The following is a 20,564-nucleotide window of genomic DNA, read 5'->3' as shown; positions in this document are numbered from 1 at the left end:
CTTACCTGATCATACAGTTTTCCCACCAGCTTCAGATGTTTTTCCCCACCCTCCTGAAAGATCACACCGTTTCTCTGTTGAGCCATAAGCAGGCACAATGGAAGGGCAAGATCATGGTCCAGTAATGCATCTTTCAGTCTCTGAGAAGATTTTTTTGTATTTCTGATTTGGCCAAAGTATCCACCCTGCAGAGTACAGAAAAAGTTTGGAAACAGCACTTTGCAAACAGAAAATCTGTGTGCTTCTGACTCCAGAAATACTCACAAATTAACATCAATACTGTTTTCTGTCCAGCAATAGAACTCTCTCTCTCTGGATCTCATATTGCTATATATGTATCTAAGAATCAGAAACTAACTAGTGTTCCATGATATCAGGTTTTTTTTTACACAGTAAACAAAGAGTGACATTTTGCATTAGGGATCCTGACAGCAAGTCTGCTATGATCTGATCAACATCTCAACACACGAATTTCACATTTTAGTCCTGATTATTCAGCTCCTTTAGAGTTAAGCCTAGCTTAGGCTCAACTAGGTCTTTGACACAAGGCTGCAACAACTTCAGCTGTTAAAATGGTTTAAGATGTTACTCCACTCAACAGTGAGTGGCTACCTCACACCAGGGCTAAAACAGCAAGACAGCACAAGGTACAAGCTCACTGGCTGCTGTAATTGACAGACCTGTCACTGCATAACGAGGGCTGCTTTTGTTAACATGAGGTGCTGTGAAGCACAACAATTAAGTTTCAGGTGTAATTGTCTGTAAGGCTGCCTATATGCAAGGCTTGTAAGCTCAAAGGCGTGGAAAGCTCTCTGATGAAAGCAGTAACGCCTTTCTCAGTATGCTGCCAGTGCCCATGAATCAGTCTTCAGAAACACCATTAAGCAATAGATACTATTAAGATAAACACACCTCAGCTTTTAGTTGCTCTCCACCAGTCATGGCTTCCAACTGTTCCATTGTCATTTCTTCTGTAATTTCTATCCCTGCCATTTTCTGCACTACCTCTTTTAAAATAAGCAAATCAAAGCTGCATAGAAAACAAAAGTGAAGTAAAAACAAAGAGTGTGTTTAAGAAATGGAAGCTATGATATTCAGTAAGTAGCACAAAGCAACAGTACAGTAGTAACCAGCACACTGGAACACACAAGAATTTATTGCAGGTAAAAAGTCAGTACTTAAAAACAATGCAGACATTGAACAACTGCATTTCAGAATCCTTTCAGAACAGTTTGTTTCAGAAAATAAGTGTGGTGTCATCAACTTTTAATTACCAACAAATTAATCAAAGTTTGTTGTTTCCTTTTGTTGTTTTACATGCTTCATACTGTATCTACACAGTAATTTCAAGAATATGGAATATTTTATTTTATATGTCTGAATCAGTACATGGCCTTAGAAATTTAGTGGTAAAATTAGTCTGGAGAAGTTATACAGAACACAGAAAATGTTTTTCACTTAAAACACAGAACATACAGAACACTCATTCCATTCACAGACCAGACTTTTTACTTCCTGCTCTGTATTTTGTAAGGGCAGTGACTTTTCCTCAACACTATTTTCCATATTTTCCAGTAACTTCTGAAATGTGTGACCTATTTAGAAGATATTTTTGAACCACGCCCTTCAAAATGAAGTTTTATATTTAAACAATTTGTACTGTTTATATTTGTTTGCTTTTCCAACCAAAAGTATGTTTTCTACCTAGGAACTATATAACATCAGCATATACTCCAGTTCAAATATTTAAATACTCCAGTCCTATGGAATGGATTTAGTGCTAAATCCATTTTATTTCTACAACCACAAATAGTAAACCGAATTAAAAAAAGTCACTATGTTTGAGGTTTTAATACTTAGTTCTGGGGAAAAACAAGAGGCATTACTTACCCTTCCTCTGTTGCTCAATGTGATTGTACCATCACCAGAATACAAAACTAATTTGGGACAGGGGAGCACATGAGACTGAATGTCTACATTGCAGAGGAGGGGAAAAAAACCCCTAGGTTTCTCAATATAAATACCTTAAAATAACATGCTGTATTATCTCCGCTAGTAAGTTGCCTTTCAGTAAATAGATGAGGTTTCATAATAAAAAATAAACTTGATACTCACCTATGTGATACAACACATTAAAATTAAGAAAATGAATGAAACAATACTAAGTGATGATGACGATGATGGAAGGACAAAAGGAAAATGACGGTTCATACTGCAAGTTTAAAAAACTGAGTTACGATTAACACCAACGTATCAAGAAGCATTCGACTGCCATTACAGAAGTGGGACAAAGTATTTAAAATAATAGGAAAACTGTTAAGAGTCGTTCCTGCAGAGAAGACACTGAGACAGAAAAAGCTAAAAAAACTGTAACAGTTACACCCTTTTATACTGGTATTTGATTTTTTAAATACTATAAAGTAATTTCCATGATAATATTAAGAAACAACAGGCTTTCTTCCCTGCCCAATTAGTTAAGGAAACTCTTAAAATAAATTAAATCAGTACTTCATGAATAATGTCACATAAATACCATTTGAGAAAAAAATATGTACTCAAGAAGATAAATAAAGAGGGTATTCTTCTTTCTGCTATTCAAGTTTCTTAATTTCTTTGTATTACTATGACTGGAGTATTACCACCACTAGAATAACTACTACTTCAAGCACTCATGCATCAACAAACACCCAAATAATGCATGCTATAAATTGAGCCTATAAAGATCACTTGTACAAGACTTGCCTTTTCCCAGCTTTCAGTTGGTTGGCTACATATTGAAGCAGACCAGCAAGTTCAATCGGGTATTTTCGGAAAACTGCACCACAAAAGCTAGCCAGACCTAAAGCAAGGAGAAACAGCCATGACTGCACCTCATGAGATCATAATCAGCCAATAAGCATTAGCAAAGTATATGTGGGATGCTAGCAATGTATTTTTGTAATATCAAGAAAAAAAATCTGGTCTTCCTATTGATTAAACTTTCCTGCTCCAGTTTTATCTCTTTGTTTTTTAAAGGAAAAATGATCTGGTAGATGCAAGTGAAATACTGATCACAATGATCAATAGTATGGTAGATCATAAGTAAGATGAAGTATTTTTATCATTAATGTAATAAATAAAATGAGAGTACTAACTCTGAAGCCAGCTTGAGATTGTAGTGTCATCATGCTTCATTCTCTCCTTCTCAGGGTTTGCCAGAGCTTCAATGATACAGTCTTTGTTGGAGTTCAGGAAAGTGTTTTTACCCAGTTCATAAAAACAAGTTACACATCTCCACAATTTGTAGTATATGAAGCTATTATACAAATACAGCAAGCATGAAATAGAGGATCCACTAATACAGTCATGGTATTAAAACAGTAACATTGAAGAAATGATGACTTAAAAAGCAGCATTTACCTTCCTATTTATAGGATCATTAAGTCTCCAAGCACACAGCAAAAGCAGTAAAATCCTTAGACATAGTTTTCCTAGTGTGACCAAATACTGAGGGTTCTGTAACTCACTAAGACTGCAAAGGAGTTTCCAAGCTTCCCTGAAATTTCTAGCAAAAAGCAGCAAGAACAGAAATCAATAGAAAGTAACAGTTACTCCCAGACAATAGATTTAATCTGGTTATAATTGCAACTTTATCAGTAAGCAGACACAAAAGGATACATGCCAAGACATCATAGTTCAGCGAAGTGAGGTATTTCAGTGAATCAACAACCGGAGTTATCAAGTTGTCATATTTTTGTATTTGTGATAAAATCTGAAAATTACAGAAGATATTTAACAGAATAGAGGCAGCACTTCTTACATTTCACATCATAAATCAACAAAACATGCTTTGAAATTAATCTCTCAGAGGGTCTTACAAAACACTGTTGAAGTAATAGGTAATCTCATTAATTTGTCTAATACCTTAGAGATACCAGAGAAATTTCTAACATGATAAAACAATTCTGTGTAATTATTTTTCAATTATTAGAAAATAAAATCATGAAAACATCACTTATTTTACCCGCTCCCCCCCCCCACAAGAGTTATATATATATATGAATAAGATGGAAGTCCACCAACATACTTTTACACCTCTCAAGCCTTCTGTAGCACTAAGTAATGTTAAAAATCCTCTACTGCTAGACTGGTGCATTTCAGACTTCAAAGCTTGTGCTTCAAAGAGTTTTCTTCTAAATGACCCTGATATATCTTCATCATACACAACAGCTCAGAGTGACTCAACTTGAATTTGCATGCTGCATCACCTGATGAGCACATCCCTGTACCTCTGTGATCCACCTCAGGTACTTCAAATTAAATACTTGACTTCAATAATTGTTTAGCTTTCTGTGCATCTGTGGTTAATGAAGAGCTATTGTCTTATTTAATCTCACTTGTGCATCACTAGAAAATTACCGTATTTTAAAAGTTACATTAAAAAACTAAGACAGCAGATTCATCTCTACATTTTACTATCTGTTGTTAGGATGATATAGTATACAAACACATTACTACATACATAATCAAATAAAATTGTAGGATTGCTGTGGCTCAGCTTCCCAATTTGTCTTCCAGAGGGTTTCACATTTTCCTTTGTTAAACGCCTGTAAAACAGAACATATTTCATTGCAATAGACAGGCTAAAACAATACTCAAACTACAGGTTAGTTCCAGTAAGGAAACACCTTTATTAGCTGAGAAACCAAAATTCATAATCCTGTAACATACAGAGAGTACACATCAACCAGTTGCATTTGCATTACTATGTTTTCTAGTTTCAACTTTGAGCACTCTTGCTTTTGGAAGTTGTCAGTGGGACCTATACCACATACAGAAATAGAATGCGATGTTATCTCTCCTCTAAATTTAATTCATGCACAGATCAGTAATTTTTCATTCTCTTCTGGATATAGGAGCTTCATATAAAAACTGAAGTTGGCACACAAGGAAATGGCACACAATCCCAACAACTGCCAGCACTCTGGCTCATCTGGCACAACTACAATCCACCGTACAAGAGAAAGGATGTAAAATTTTATGGTCTATGCTAGTTCTGCAGCAAGCCAGAAGAGAATCAAAATCATTGTTGCTAGCTTTCACAGCTGCAAGTTCAAGGTCTTTTTTTACTCAGTAACAAATATTCTGTCTTGCCTATGTAGAGAGATTCTAATTATCCACATTATAAAATGACAGCATCTGATTTCGGCAACAACAAATGGAGAATCCAAATCCCTGACATGTCAGAGAAGCTATTATTTTTCCATTTGAAGTTATTATTTTTCCATTTGAAGATAAGAATGAGTCATCCCATTCAGTTCTACTTATTGACCTAATTTTGAACTTAACAGAAACAAAAACGGTGACAAGATGTTTGAGACTCCTTGGTTTAAGGAGCCTCCATATGTAGAGGAAAATATGTTGCACTCTGACATTTGATAAATTGCTTTGCTTGTTGAAAACAACAAAACCATGAGGAAAAGGTTTCAAATAATTTAATGGGATATCCTTCACAGATGAAATACCCTTGATGACAAATTTGTTGCATCCTTACCTGACAAGTTTTAATCACAGTACATTAAATACATTGTGAACAACTATTACCAATGAAATCACTCGGTCATTAAAAGGGAATGTATTTGCAAAAGTATTTTTTTCCAATCACTTGGAGACATAAAATACATTGCATTGCAGTTGATAATTACTTATTAAAGAACTTACTTCATGATATATTTGGCTCGATCTATAGTCTGAGCTTTAACTTTCACTAGAAGTGGGTGACTATTGTATGTTTCATTCTTCCATTGCCCATAAAGACGATACCTTGAAAGATTATATAGGAAAATTATTTTTAGCACTGACAAGTCAAAACATCACTTCCAAAGAATGGGAACAGATTATTCTACTCACCGGTACTGGTATGGAAATGTTTTGAACATTCCCCATAATTCTTCAGACATGCATGCATTGCAGTCCATTAAAGACAGAGATGGAAGTAAGACTTGATCAGTAATACTCAATAAACAGCTAAAGAGTAGCTCCTGAGATAAAGACAGAAAACGCAGGGTAACTACCAAGTACATTAGGAGCAGTGGTGTACATGCTGTGCAGACATGCACACATTGGACACCTTAGTGAACCAGTAAAATATATATGCCACAAGACAGATTCCCTAAGAAACAAAAATAAATCTAAAGAAAACTTAAAACTCTCTCATATCATAAATACTTCATTTTTTAGGTGCCATACATGCTGACAATAGTTTATTTGCTGTGTATCTTATGCAAGATACTTGAGCAAAGCTGCTCAAGTTTTTAAAAAGATTAGGTGTAAGAAATCTAGAAGAGAAAGAAAAAATAAGGACAGAAACACAACAGCCTCCATTGTGACTGGTTCAAACTTGCCTATCAAGACAAGTCTGAAATATAACTCTACAAAGATGTACAGCTATTAAACATTTAGTCACAATTACAACCTCAAACAAAAACACCTTCCTCCAAAAATCAACTCACCATTTTGTCTTTATCTTCTTGTTTGCTTCCATCAGACTGAAACTACAAAAAAGACAATCAAGTTAATAGTAGCATAATTACCATAACAGTTTCAGAACAAGGCTGCCTGAGCAAAAGCATAAACCTGAAGAGCCACATGCCTAGCAAATGTGTAATTTTTCAGATCTGTCAGCACAGAATAGTTTCGAACAGCGACTCAAAAGCGCTGACGAAATGCAAAGCTTGCATACACAGGGACTTTGTACACTTTTGTTCAAATAGAGGTAATAACTAAAATACCAAGGTAGCTTACTATTATACGAGATACTGAGTTTTCTTACTGGAGAGAGGGAAAAAAATGCCCTTAGCATTAAACTCATACCTAAAAAAACTTCCAGATTTTGAACCAAATTATCAACAGCTATAGATTACTTTCCCCATCTTTGTCTTATAGCAATACTCTCATAAGCTTTTAGTCTTCATTTTTTTTCCTTTTCTCTCTTTTTGATTCACTCACCACAGAAAGCATATTAAGCTGTCACACCAGTAAGTGCACAATTATTTTAAAAGTACGCTTGAGCTTGAAAGCTGCAGTGCAATGTTAGTAAACTTTTTAACTACTGTATGGGTTAACTTATGAGTCAAATCATCTCAGTTATTTCTACTGCATTAAATGTCGTTTCATAACTAGAACATGCTGATGGCAATAGTGCATTAAAAATCACTTTCCCTATGTTACCTTAACCATTCTGTCACTGATGAATTTCTTCACAGTTCCAACCTAGAGCAAATAGCTAAAATGTTGCTCAGTCTTATCAGAAACATAATAAACTATTATATTTATATATATATACACAGTATAGCTGCGCATGAGATTCCTATAACCAACTTAGCACTATTTTACTATTTCTCTGTACATATTCACAAGGGCTTCCTCATAAACCTTAAGTAACCGAAATTCATTACAGATCTAGTCTAACAGTGTGCTGACAGCAGTGAAATTAGTTACTCCCTCGAAATAAATGGTAATTTCCAAGTTATCTGCATTGTCAGTGTAATATAGCATATCACTCAATCTTCTCACAGGCCAGCAGGAAATCAGCATGATATAAAGCAAGAGTACTAACCACTGGGAAACCATTCGGGATGAGAAGCTAATGTTAAATTATATCTTCTATAAAGACATGGAAGAAGGAGATGATAAAAAAGCTTGATGTTATGATTTTATTACAAAGACTAGTTGGAACTCTATCATTGTATCTTGAAATCTGGTGAGAGCAAACACTCTTGCCAAAATCTGTTAATTTAGGAAAAAAAGACCTTGAATCCCAATAATTCTCTCTGTTCTTAGCTCTGTATCAAGTGCAGCAGGACATGGAAGCTTCTCTTCAGGTGGTACATCAGTTTTGAACATTACAGTATTTGCTGCAGTTGAAATAAATACTCCCAAGAAAAATGCTGTAAAACTGAAAATACCCCATCCGGTACCACCTAGATCAACCAACCTCTCCAACTTTCAGAGTCAATTTTTTTTGTTTAGAATAAAAACCTAAGTAACAAAAAGGGATTGCTAAAGCAAGGGGTGTGAATGGGGCGTTGTTTGCGTTCCATAATTATTAAAATTGTTTTAAAACTACAAATTCAAAAGCTTTTCTGAGCTGCTATATCTTACAAATAGAAAAAACCAAACAAAACCCTATACTGTTGACTTGAAAACAAAACAAGAACTGCTACCTGACAGCAGCATAGTGTCCAAAAAGTGGCCTCAGTCTGAGGTACTAAATACATTCCCAGGGAGCCAAGAACATAAATTTAACTTGCAAGTTTTTAAAACAAGTCATACTACGAATCTTTCAATATATGTGGTAAAGATAAGGTCAAAAGCCAGCAACGAATCTCAAGAAACCATTATATTTCTAAAGTTGGTGACTTAAGGCTCTGTAAGGCATTTTTAGGTCACCACAATGTGTCACTGACAAGTTCAAGAATAGCAGCATTTTAACTAGCAAAAGGGGGAACATCTCATTAATTAAAAAGATACAGCATCCCCCTACTTCCCAAGTAACCTAACTGGTGGGATACAAAGTACTATTTTAAGTACTGCATGTGTACTAGGTTTTTGTTCCCCGCTCTAGCAATGTAAAATAGTATCACTCTAAGGTAAAAGCTTCCATGCAATTAGTATCATGTTTGGTTGCTGGGCTTTCTGCACTGGTTTTTGTGTGTTTTGTTGTTGGTTTGGTTTATTTTTTGCCAAAAAAAAAAAGCACCACACACAGATAATGTTTTAAAAGATGAAGACCACATTTAGTAATCACTAAATACTTCTGGTTACAAGCCAGAGGAGCCTTGAACTGTTTGTTAAAGTGTCTGCTATGTTTACTGATCATAAGAACTATCAAAAATAAACTAACATTCTCCAAATCTGTCCTAATCAAAGAAATTTGTTACATTTCATTATTTGAATATATACACAGTTAGAACATTTTTTAACGTCAAAGGAACTTTTCCAGTTCTGCCAAGCTGTTCTGCTGTACCAACCTCTTTCATAAATGCTTTTCCAAGGCGCACCACTTTTGCAAATAAAATGGGATCATGCGAGAGGTGAGGACCAAGATAACAAAGCATGTTGAACACCTCCTTCCTCAAGTCCTCAAAGCTGTCTGCTTGTTTTGGTGCTCTCTTGTTTGGCAAAGAAGAAATTGGTGAGCCTTTAGCTCCTTTAGGTACACCAACCCTGGAAAATAAGATGTGCAAAATTTCACATGGAACAGAAGTGAGTATTTCAGTAACATATGAACACAAACTAGGGTTGCTAGTGAATTCATAAACAAATGGCAGTTTTTCCCTGTGTAGGAACAGAATCCTGTTTTTCACTTTACCTGCGGTACAGAGGTTCAATTGTCACATGTACAAGCTGGCAAAGGGCAACTGCAATCGACTTGTGTGAAGTAGCATAAAATGGAGGCATCTGATCCATAATACTTTGTGCATGCTGCCAATCACCAATTTTTAATAAAGCTTCCAATAAACCAAGCTTCTGATTGTCAGGAGGCTGCAAGATAGCAAACAACTTAATCAAAATGTACTCTTAATATTTCTCCTTAAATTGCATGCAGATGTAATCCAGATCTAGAAAAATACAAAATCCAATCTTTCAATTATTTAATAAAATGTGTAAAATAAAATTCAGCTAGACTTTTAGACAATGAGCACACCTGAAAAGCAACAACAAACAAGTCCAATAGAATGCATTATCTGGATCAAATAAAAGAGTTAAAAATAGAGTTCAAAACAGAAGTTTAAGTTGTCTGACATAGATCTGATCATGTCTCTTTTCAAAATGTCACAATCTATTGCAGCTTATTTCTTTACATGACATTTTAAGAAAAATGAATGCATCTGAGAACCTTTTGCATTGTGTGCTGTTCTGGATTTAAAAGTAGGAATTTCTCTTGCAAATTCAGATTACTGAGAAAAACAAACCAGCTGCCACACCACACTTTGATTTGGCTTTGACTCTATCGTAAGTTTCACATTACCATTTAGTCTACAAGAGCCTAGTTTTAAGTGCATATCTACAAGAAGTTTTCCAAATATCCCATTTTACAACATAGGGGTAAGAGAAAATAGCAGTTCACAATTAAGATTGTGCCTTGAAGCATTTTTACATGCACCTGGTACCATTAGATTTTATTGTTATTACTTGGTTTTGCTGGTTTGCAGGGCATGTCTATCATTAAGTGACTAATATTAAGGAATTGTGACTGCAAACTAGCAGTATGTAATTATGAGCCTAAGATGATGTTTATACAGGAGGGGAAGAATACAAGGATAAGACAAAACACTGAAACACTTTAAGGCAAAAATAATAGTTCTATTTATATTGTGCAAACAGATGACAGACCGACAAGACCAAAAATTAATTACAAAGCAGATGCTTCTGTGGTTCCACCATTCACATGGATTTTTAATTCTTTTCCTTTTAAAATGCTTATAAAACTGGCCATTATTTTCTGCTACTTTTGAAAACAGAAAGCAGTCTAGTACACAACAACATGCAAAGGAAAGGTTTGGAACAAAAAGTGCACAGATCTATATTTATGTTGAACTTATACAGTAATGAAATCTTTGGGTTTCGACAAATGCATGTTAAAAGGCAAAAGCAGATGATGGATTTTTCCATACTAAATAACTTACATTAGAGTAATAAGAGACAGTAATAAGCTTTAACCAAATAAAATCGGCACTTTGCTGATTTTAAAAAAAAAATAATTAAGTCAGTAATGGTTAAATACCATTTTCCTTACCCTGGCATTTACTCCACTGTACTCTATCAAAAATTGCATGTCAAAGCTGCATACTGAATACAAAGTACTCAAATTTAGACTGCCACAGCTTTCACATGTAGATATTTCACTAATTGCTATGAAGTGCACAGCTAATTGCATACAAAAATGCAAACACAGAAACAAGCTCTACAAGAATCATCACGTATTGCATAACAGTGTGCAAAGAGCCACAGAAATTGCTTTTAAGTGCAGCTCTCCATTTTTCCACCACACAGACTCTGACCTTGTTATTTGCCATTGTAAACCTTCAGAAAGATATAGCAGTTTCTGCTAGAGCTTAAAATTCCCTAGCTCTTAATTCCAAAGCTTAGCCATGAAAACGGTCTTAATTCTTCTGACATTATGTGCAACATATACACTCCCAAAGTCCCGTCAAGAGTCCAGTTTTCCACCAGGACATGGTGGCACACACACTTCAGAAAATACCAGGCAGCCTCAGCTGACTGTGAAGGCAGGCCGAAGCAACTTGGTATAATCAAAGGGGATATTGAAATAACATGTGGGAGGAAGGTCAGGAACTTAAAGCAGCAGATGTGGCTGTAATTGAGAGACAAAGAGCAGTGAGTCTATCAGCTGCCTAAAGGAAGGAAATTAAATTAGATTTTTCAAGTAGGCAAGAAAAAAGGAAGGAGGATGAAAGATACATAGAATTAAGATAAAGTAGGACCAACAGGAATAAGTAGACAAAATAGATTGGTACGATTAACCCAGAGTTACAGAAAATTAAGAACAGAAGCTGTTCAGACTGACAGATCTATTCCCCCTCTCCACTTATAAAAATGCAAATACCAAGCTCTTATTTTACTTATTGTTTTAAATGAATGTTTGAGCACTCCTTAGACACTCAAAGGGTACTAAGATTAAGTTGTTTTAGTTTTAAAGAAAGGCTCAGACATATGGAAACAAGTTAGACCTAGGATAACAGAAATGATACATGGCATATTAGCAGCTTAGAGTATGTATTTACACACAAAGATCTAATGGAAAGCACAGCAGTTACAATTTAAAATGTTCAATTAAATCATTTTTCTACAATGTGGGATTAAGTATACCAGCATTTTTAAGTCTGGCAATTCTTCGTCTTAGTTCTTGATTGAGAGAATTAAGGAATCAACTTTTACTAATGCCCTTAATGTAAAGAAATCAACCAGGATTATAATATCACAGATCTTAGAAATGAGTTTTTTCAATACACACAAACACTGGGATATACTTAGCGCAACTCGCAAAACCAAAATGAAAACAAAGTAATTAGCCACTGAACCAAGAAGAGTCAATCTTGAGAGATCCAGAACAACCTCCAGACTGTGCATTTTTACGCCATGTAACATTACAGAAGCAGAATCACACGATAGACACCAGTCTTCCAAGGAGTACATACTTGTCTGTTAGAAATAAAAATCTTTTAATGGCAATTATGATGTTCTGTTTCATATAACTTTAAATAATTTTATTGGAATGGAAACTATTCACACACCTTTTCAGTTTTCTCCTCCTCTTTCTCTTTTTCCTTTTCCTTTTCCTCAGTCTTTTCCGAGGATAAGACGACCATCGTAAGTTTTCTAACAATTTGCTTGGCTTCCATGATCTCTCGCTTATGCTCCTCAATGATGGTATTATCCCCCGGAAGAAGCTAAAAAAAACCCCAACAGAACAAACATATCTGAAAATTAAAGTTGCCTACTGCCACTATTTACCACTTGAGCTTGAAACGGAAGTTTGTCCTATTACTAATCAGATAAACTTACTGCCTAAAAGATTCTTTTTGCCACAACCATGCTGATAAGGAAGGAAACTATTAGCAGACTCGTCTGAAATGAAGGACTCAGGAGAAATAACACTGTCCTACTTCCTTCCTCACAACCGTTGCTTGTATAAGGTAGCCTTCCTCCAATATACCATTCGGCTGTAGCTACCTGGTGACAATTACACGCATACATAGATCCAGTACCTTAAAACAATGTGAAGATGCAAAAGGGTACACTTTCACTACATCTAAAGGAAAAATAACTCATCATCAAGGAAAATCAGGTAATCTACTTAGGCACATACTTTGATTGCACTCGATTTTAAAGGACTAGAACACCGTTTGAAGGTTACCAAATTTAAAACACACGAATCCTCTTAAAAAATCTTCTCACAGTAACAGACACCTAGCATGATAAAAATTCAGTCTTGTACTTAGGGAATGATCAGGGTGGAAAGATAACCATATACTCTAAAATTAAAAGGTCAAGTTGCAAGACAGAGAAAAAGCTCTTTTCCTGGCAAAACCAGACTTTGTCTCAATTCCTAAAACCATGCTCAAAATAACCGCAAATAAGTAAACAAAACTTATTGTAGTCATGACCTTCAATACAGTAATCCTCTACTGTTTTTAGCAAGGGAAGAGACTAACTATTTTTCTCCTCCCAATGACAGCAGCAGAATAAAGACTTAGCATAACCTTCTTCAGAGAAAAAACAGTAGAATTCCACAATTTAACAGAAATTTGGGGAACAATCCCACTTAGAAAAGAAAAAGGTTTAGAGCTATTCTTCTCTCATCAGAAAACCCAGGTTACCTAGTAAAATTCACCAAGCAGTACCTAGCATGAAAGGAATTTCAAGGGGTAAATTATATTTCCATGATGCTATACATATGTGTGTATATGCACACTAACCAAAAATAGTTCTTACAGGCTTGGAAGGGGGAGGGAGGGAGCAAATTCTTGATATGAATGATAATCCTGACAAATGGTATTGTATAGGAGCCACATGATATATATATCATAAAATCAACACCTACACACCAATTATTTTCCTGAAGCTCTAACAGCAAGTTAAATGAAGCCGGAACTGAAAATCCCATCCCAGACCCAAAAAGACAAAGAGACTGAAAGGGAGATTCTGGAAAGTAGATTAAAGATAAAGCTGAAAATGAACATGAGGAAGGTGAACAGCATAAACAAATGCTCAGACCAGCCTAGCTCTGACACTCAGAAAACATGCCCATATCTGTATAGGTCTGAGATTCCACAGATCAGTCTGAGCATTTGTTTTGTAAATTTGAAAACAGTTCTTAGACTAGCATTACAATCCTGCACTCCTCCCTTCACACTAATTATCTGAGAACTGAACTCCTCCTCCAAAACACTCCTGTGAAGCCTGAGGAAGTTATTAACAAGTCAGTTTGTGACTAATGCTATTAATTGCCACACAAATTGATGGCAGGACTACATTCCAGCATCTCCATAGCTGTAACTATAGCTCATTTCCTTGGTCTCAACAGAAGAGTTAAGAGTCTTAAAATAACTGTAGATATTCTCAAGTTAAAACCTAGTGTATAATGAAACATTCTTTTGATAACTGTAGCATTTTGTTTACCATCACCTAATTGGCTGATAAGATTGTCAGACTGGAAAAGTTAAGTCTCTCTGATTAAATGTGACCCTGTAAATCCATTTTCCTCTTCAACCTAACAAATGCTCAGAATTCTTGAAGATGGAATAAGAGGCCTATTCAGGAGTACATAAGAGGATTTTTCTTAATTCTACTATTAAACTAAACAATGAACGTTCATAAATGACTGTCCTACCAGTTTTGTCAAAAACTCATCTTCTAAAGCAAGCACTAGAAGAGTCTAGTTCTTAAGAAAGGTTATGCAGGCATTTACCTCTTATTCAGGCAGGAGGTAGACAATCTGGAGGATGCTACACAAGTAAGTCAAAGAAAGTGCATCAGCATTCATATTTCAGTGTGTGTTTACACAAATAGGTGGCCATTAGAAAGTGCTGGGAATTGTAAGAAATCCCAAACATAGAAGTATTGCAGTTCTCATAGTTTTGGCATTTGACGTGACAGAAGTGGCACTTACGTGAACGTAAAGATCTTCCAAATCTATGAGATTATGTTGCAGAAGGACAGCAGCAACTCTGTATAAGGAGGAAGGTGTCTCACCACTTGGATCCTGAAATAGACAAGACTGCAAATTTAAGAGCAAAAGCAAAACAGACTACTGCAGAAAGCCACGAAATAAACTACTCTAAGCTCAGCTGAAACATCAACTTACAGTCCTCCTTATTATGTAATTAACTGCTATTACTCCAAAGCCACTAGACTTCAACTGCAATACACAATCTGAATTTTCAGAAACAAAACATTCAATTATGTTCACATCTTCTGGTGTTTGTAGGTAAACCTTAATCACTCATCTAAACAAACCCTGAATGTTTTATCAAATATCAACCATGACTCCCTTGCAAACATGCTCGTCACACATGGAGAGAAATCTTTTTCCATCAGGTACAATCTCTTCATTAATGCTAGTGCTTAAATAACTAGACAGGTTTAAATCCAAGGGATCAAAGATTGTTTTGAGATGTCTGTCTTGGAGAATGCTAGGCACTCCCCTCTAAAATACCTTAGAGGCTTCCACTCAAATTATGAAGTTATTGCCTTTAATATTGGAATTCTACAACTTTGAAATTAAATTCTATGCAAAAAAAAATCTGCAGAAAAAAATCTCATCACTGACTATAGTTCAACACTGAGTACAACCAATTACCAAACCCACTATTAAAAATGGAAATACATTACCTGATAGAATTTGAATTTGAACCCAAGGATGTGGCATAGAGTTTGAGGTTCACACATGTACATGTAAGACTCTATCAGCGGTACAAAGAAGTCATCATACTCAGGCCTGCACTCATAGACTTCTAAGATAATGTCCAAAACTCTGTTAGGATCAAGGTTAAAACAACCTAAAGGAGAAAACAAAGTAGCAATCTTAGCATTGCTAAATTTCATCTTTTCTGTTACTAAATCACAAATCCATTAACGTTTTTCATTTAAATTTGAGATCAATTTATCTACAGCAAAAATAATCCAAATCATCTGTAAACAGAGCATCAATCATTTTGACTCATGTTAAATACTGAACTAGCCAAAGATACTAAACCAAACTTTCAATTCAGGCTACAGAGAACTAGAAATCACGATCTTAAGGCAAATAGTTACCAAGTCAAAACCCAGCCTCGCTTATACTGCAGGGCCACCAAAAGGCAGGACGCTTCTTTTCCCACGCATCAGCACACATAGTCACAATAATCAGCAAGACAAACTATTTTACACCCCAGAAATTGTTCTGCTTTGAGATAGACTTTGATCCATCTGCTTGTATTATGCTGTCAATCGAGAACTACTGCTAGCGTTAGGGAGAACGATGTATTTTGATGGGAGCAAGTGCTTGGATATAAATCACATTAAGCCAATGTTGTAATCATACCTGTATTTTACTACATAAACTCTTCCACCAAAACTCCAGGAGAGGCACTTGAGACAAAAATACTACCTATATCAAAAGAATCCACATCTAGACTATTTTCTTCACTGCACCAGTAGTTTTATACAGGCACATCCACTACACAGATACGTAAGTGCATCAAGTCCTTCCTTTCCAAAAGTCATCTCCACTATACCAGGAGCTACTGCAATTCAGTACTTTAAAAGAACTGGCAATTTAAATGAAGTCTATTTGCAATTCCTCAAATTCCAGAAGATAGAAAAATATTTTGTTATAAAATTCCTCAAACTAAATATGTATTATTTACTGTAATTATCAAAGTCATTCTCTTGTTTAGCTGTCTTCCAAAACAAGTAGTATTATTACAGGTATTCAATAGTCTTTGTCAAAATTCTGTGACAAATGGAAAATTTGTCTTTTATAAAATGCCAGTTCAGTCTTTTGACTATTGCTGCACTGGCACTACCAGAAACAGGCACTGGTGCAAGTAGCAGTACACTGTAAAAAAACTCTGTATTCAAAAAAGCATAAAACATGGGGAATTACAGATACACCCTGTTTTTAACGTATTCTGCACTTTGATTGCAACACTCTCACCAAGACTAAATTTAGAAATATGGACAAATCACAATTGGAACTACATAAAGGAGTAATATCTACTACTTCTCCTTTCTCTTTGTAAGGAATCACTTGTTCAACTTCTTCAGGACTAGAAAAGTAAAAGTACCTTAAAATAGCAAAAAGCATTACTTGGTTACACTTTCCATTTGCCTGCTAAGAGATGACAAGCATATTCCTGCTTGTCATATTCCTGCTTGAAATATTGCTGGAATAGATCAAAATCACAGCATGTAGATTTGATTTTGTAACAAAAATCCAGTATCTAAATTAAACTACACAACATCCCTGAAATGAATTTTGACACCGAAACAAGAACTTCCAAATGTCATCATTCTATCCAACGTTATCTACCAATACAAGAGTTATTATCACTCTATATGTCTGCACAACATATTTGATCCACGGGTGATCACAAACAGTAGCCGTAAGACCATGCAGGAACATCAGCATTTTGATTCCTTCAAATTCCTTACCTATTAAAGACTTAATATTTTCAAGGATTAAATCACTAGTGATATTTCCAGATAGGTCTTGCCCCAGTTCTGCAATGAGCTTTGCATAACCTTCATTCTCCTCTCTTAACAAATTAAACTTCTGTTGCTTATAACTGAAAATAAACAGAAATTAAACTTTTGTGTAACACATCTTCACCGTGAATCTTATTTAAGGTTTCACAAGTATTAAATTTGTTGTACAAATGGTAATTTTGAATACATTAAGAACCTGTAATGTACTTCACCCACTGCAAAATATCATAGACAGCAGTAATGAATACAAAGGTAAACATTCTCAAAACAAATCCAGCTCTTTTTTTTATTTCAGACGTAGCCTATTTCAGATGTATACCATTTAAAAGCAAGATTATGCTCATACTTAATAAAGCTTGTTCTTACAAACTGTGCTGGAGCACTGCTCTGTGACAACCCATTCTAAAGGACTTACTCTAGTTTTGGAGCTGAAGTAGTCTTTGAGATTGAAACATAGGATGCAGAGACAAAAATTAAACACATGCACCAAAACTAACATGACTACATTAATGAAAACAAATGCTTATGCTTAACTGATGCAACAACAACAACAAAAAAATCTCACTCTGTAAGCTCACATTTGTCACAAATAAAATCAAGTATTTACTTTGCACTGTAGCAAAAGCTACAGCAACAGGTAGCATTAAAAAACTTATCTCAAGCATAGAAAAATTAAGAGGACTATCAAGGTTCTTTTGTCAGTAACAAGTGCAACAAAACATGTTTCATTAACAAAATTGCATATTGAAATAAACATTTAACATTGTTAGAACACATTATTACCAGACTAATTACCACTATCCCTTCCACCACCTCCCCCAAACAAACCCTGCCCCAAAACTTACAATAGTTTTGTCTTTATTTTAACAGATTTCTGGTTGAACTGTTGAGACTGCTTGATAAGTCCCAATGACTCTAGTGTCTCTGGATCTAAACGCTCCTTTAGGACAGTGTCAGATACAAGATACTACAAAAAAATAAATATGTATATGTATATATATATATACACAAAAAAACCATACATCACATTTGTACATTACAAAAACCCAGACAGAAACCATCTGATTGCTTCAGGCTACATATTATGCCTTCTCACAACCCAAAAAAAGTTAAAATGTCATGACATACCATGACACGAAATGCATTCTCCTTCAAACACAGAAGTGGAAATAAAAGAAATTATTCATCTAAAACCAACATTTTACAGTGGTAGATTTTTATATGCAACAACACCTTGATGAAACTTACCAAACAAGCTAATACCAGTTGGGTAAAGTGATCCCTCTTACTTTTCTCTTCTAAACAACTTGTTTCAATATCTAGTATAAAGGAAGATGGAAAAAAAAGGAAATCACTACTGTGGAAGAGTTTCATTTGTATAGCTTTTCCAATAAATACTAGAGATAGCACAAAGCAAAGCAGGCTGTTTATAACATGACAGCGTCTTGTCACACTTTACAGTTATTCATCCACCTTGAGGTCAACACAGTATTTTGATGACAATTTTCACACAACCACAAACTGCCTGAAAAGGTAAAACAAACCAGAGGAATAATATGCCCAAAAGGTGAACACTACAAATTGATGAAAAACACTGCACAATTCAACTTAGCATTTTAGTCCCTTTCTCTTTGTCTATGGAGAACTTCCATTTACTGCAGTCTTTCACTAGCTATGATTCGGTATTTCCGTTCCTTTCTTTTGCATTCTCAACTATGCAATTCATAAATTCACTCCCATGGGAAGACAGGCCATAAAACAATGGCCAAGGAAGCCCACCTATCTAAAGTACTTTTAAAGATTACATCATTACAGGAAGCTGCAAAAGAATATAAAGGCAGACATTACAAAAAAGAACAAAAACAAAACCAAGAAACCCACACACCAGAGATTCCACATACATATCCACAAAAAAAGCAAACCCACGATAACAACAAATATTTGAGAAAGAAGCCCCAGACAGGATGAAAACAAATGATGTGGTAGTGTGGCAGTGGAAGCAACAGACTTGGCAAACCAGTCTGTGTCCTATCAGCCAAGCCTTTAAGCCAAAGAACCTGCAGAAAAAAAGTGGATAAATCCAAATTCTCATCTTCTGAAATACTAACCATAACATTAGGAAAAAAAAGAAAATCCTGATATTAGCAAATATTATTTGTAAAAACAAGCATTAAGAGCAAAGTCATTAAAAATAAGAAATCGTCATGTGTCCTTTATCTCAGAGTTTGAAACCTAGTTCCTTAGCTATGCGTTTCTCTGCTACTATTGGAGGCATAACATTTTTCTACATAGGAATTTCAAGGGAAGGAGGAAGAAAAAAAATATAACCCAGTTTCAGCTATTGAGCTACTGTTCAAGAAGCAACTAATTTTTCTAAGTCATCTTGAAAACAAAAAGGAGTATCTGTGTAACAGAGCATAAAAAGTAATTATCACTAAAAGACGACACAAGTGCACAGAATGAAATATTACTAAGTTACCACTCATCATTTAGACGTTACAGAATTGAGGTTGCATGTGAAAACTTAATTCTGTGCTGTGACTGCTTGTGCAGAGGCATCTGAGACACTACACTCCTTCGGTATACAGAATCAATCAGGATCCGTGAAAAACAGAACATCAAAAGAATTTGCTCACATTTGTTTAAAAAAAGAGAGACACACAGAACTATCTATCATATAGAAATTGCAAACAACTAAAACTATGAAAAAAATACACCAGTTTACAATTCCATGAGCTCTGTGGTAAAGGGTTGGACTTGATGATCTATGAGGTCTTTTCCAACCTTGGTGATACTGTGATACTGTGTGAATAACCTGAGAGAAAGGGTTTTGGACCATTACAGCATAAAAATGCAGAAGTTATTACTAGAATATGAAGTATGCATCTTTAAAGCTTGCTCAGTTGGCAGATAGTAACTTGGCAAACAATGACAGCTGTCTTTAGCTTTCTGGACAATCTGTACGAGCTCCATGTCACTCAGAGGGACTGTACTGATGAAAATATTTACAAAAAACATTCTGAAAAGAGAAGATCTACCTACCAGTATGTCAACTTATTTTAAATGCTTCTAAGAATGGCAACAATGCCAAGTTATTGATTCCATTAAATAAGATGTAACATGTTAACAAGATAGTACCTTCTAACGCTTGGCAGACTGACTCTTACTGCCCTTAATAGCTACACCTGTGGAAATTCTAACAGAACAAAGCAGAATAGAGAGATATTAAGAACTTAGATGCAGACACACTGAGGAAGAATCATCACATATTTTGTAAAAAGTAATGCATTACAGACTTAATGACATTT

At 35.2% G+C, this 20,564-nt stretch overlaps 1 protein-coding gene across 1 annotated transcript in view; it reads right to left on the bottom strand.

Annotated features, from left to right (window-relative positions):
* The window catches only part of THOC2 (THO complex subunit 2), a 49,863-nt gene that overhangs the window by 19,304 nt on the left and 9,995 nt on the right, over nucleotides 1–20,564 (bottom strand). Inside the window, exons 5-21 of the mRNA XM_064159490.1 lie at nucleotides 18,505–18,575; nucleotides 18,102–18,223; nucleotides 17,203–17,336; nucleotides 15,400–15,566; nucleotides 14,678–14,770; nucleotides 12,300–12,455; nucleotides 9,353–9,525; nucleotides 9,012–9,207; nucleotides 6,492–6,533; nucleotides 5,890–6,020; nucleotides 5,701–5,802; nucleotides 4,502–4,586; nucleotides 3,658–3,751; nucleotides 3,135–3,215; nucleotides 2,743–2,839; nucleotides 913–1,030; nucleotides 6–185 (exon numbers count right to left, since the gene is read on the bottom strand). Of these exons, the coding sequence (XP_064015560.1) occupies nucleotides 6–185; nucleotides 913–1,030; nucleotides 2,743–2,839; nucleotides 3,135–3,215; nucleotides 3,658–3,751; nucleotides 4,502–4,586; nucleotides 5,701–5,802; nucleotides 5,890–6,020; nucleotides 6,492–6,533; nucleotides 9,012–9,207; nucleotides 9,353–9,525; nucleotides 12,300–12,455; nucleotides 14,678–14,770; nucleotides 15,400–15,566; nucleotides 17,203–17,336; nucleotides 18,102–18,223; nucleotides 18,505–18,575 (2,042 nt within the window). The remainder of the gene's footprint in view (nucleotides 1–5; nucleotides 186–912; nucleotides 1,031–2,742; nucleotides 2,840–3,134; nucleotides 3,216–3,657; nucleotides 3,752–4,501; nucleotides 4,587–5,700; nucleotides 5,803–5,889; nucleotides 6,021–6,491; nucleotides 6,534–9,011; nucleotides 9,208–9,352; nucleotides 9,526–12,299; nucleotides 12,456–14,677; nucleotides 14,771–15,399; nucleotides 15,567–17,202; nucleotides 17,337–18,101; nucleotides 18,224–18,504; nucleotides 18,576–20,564) is intronic.

The sequence above is a fragment of the Pogoniulus pusillus genome, chromosome 19, assembly GCF_015220805.1.
Source record: "Pogoniulus pusillus isolate bPogPus1 chromosome 19, bPogPus1.pri, whole genome shotgun sequence".
Taxonomy (NCBI): domain Eukaryota; kingdom Metazoa; phylum Chordata; class Aves; order Piciformes; family Lybiidae; genus Pogoniulus; species Pogoniulus pusillus.
The sequence above is the reverse complement of the archived record's forward strand: the minus strand, read 5'-3'. Positions and strand labels throughout refer to the sequence as shown.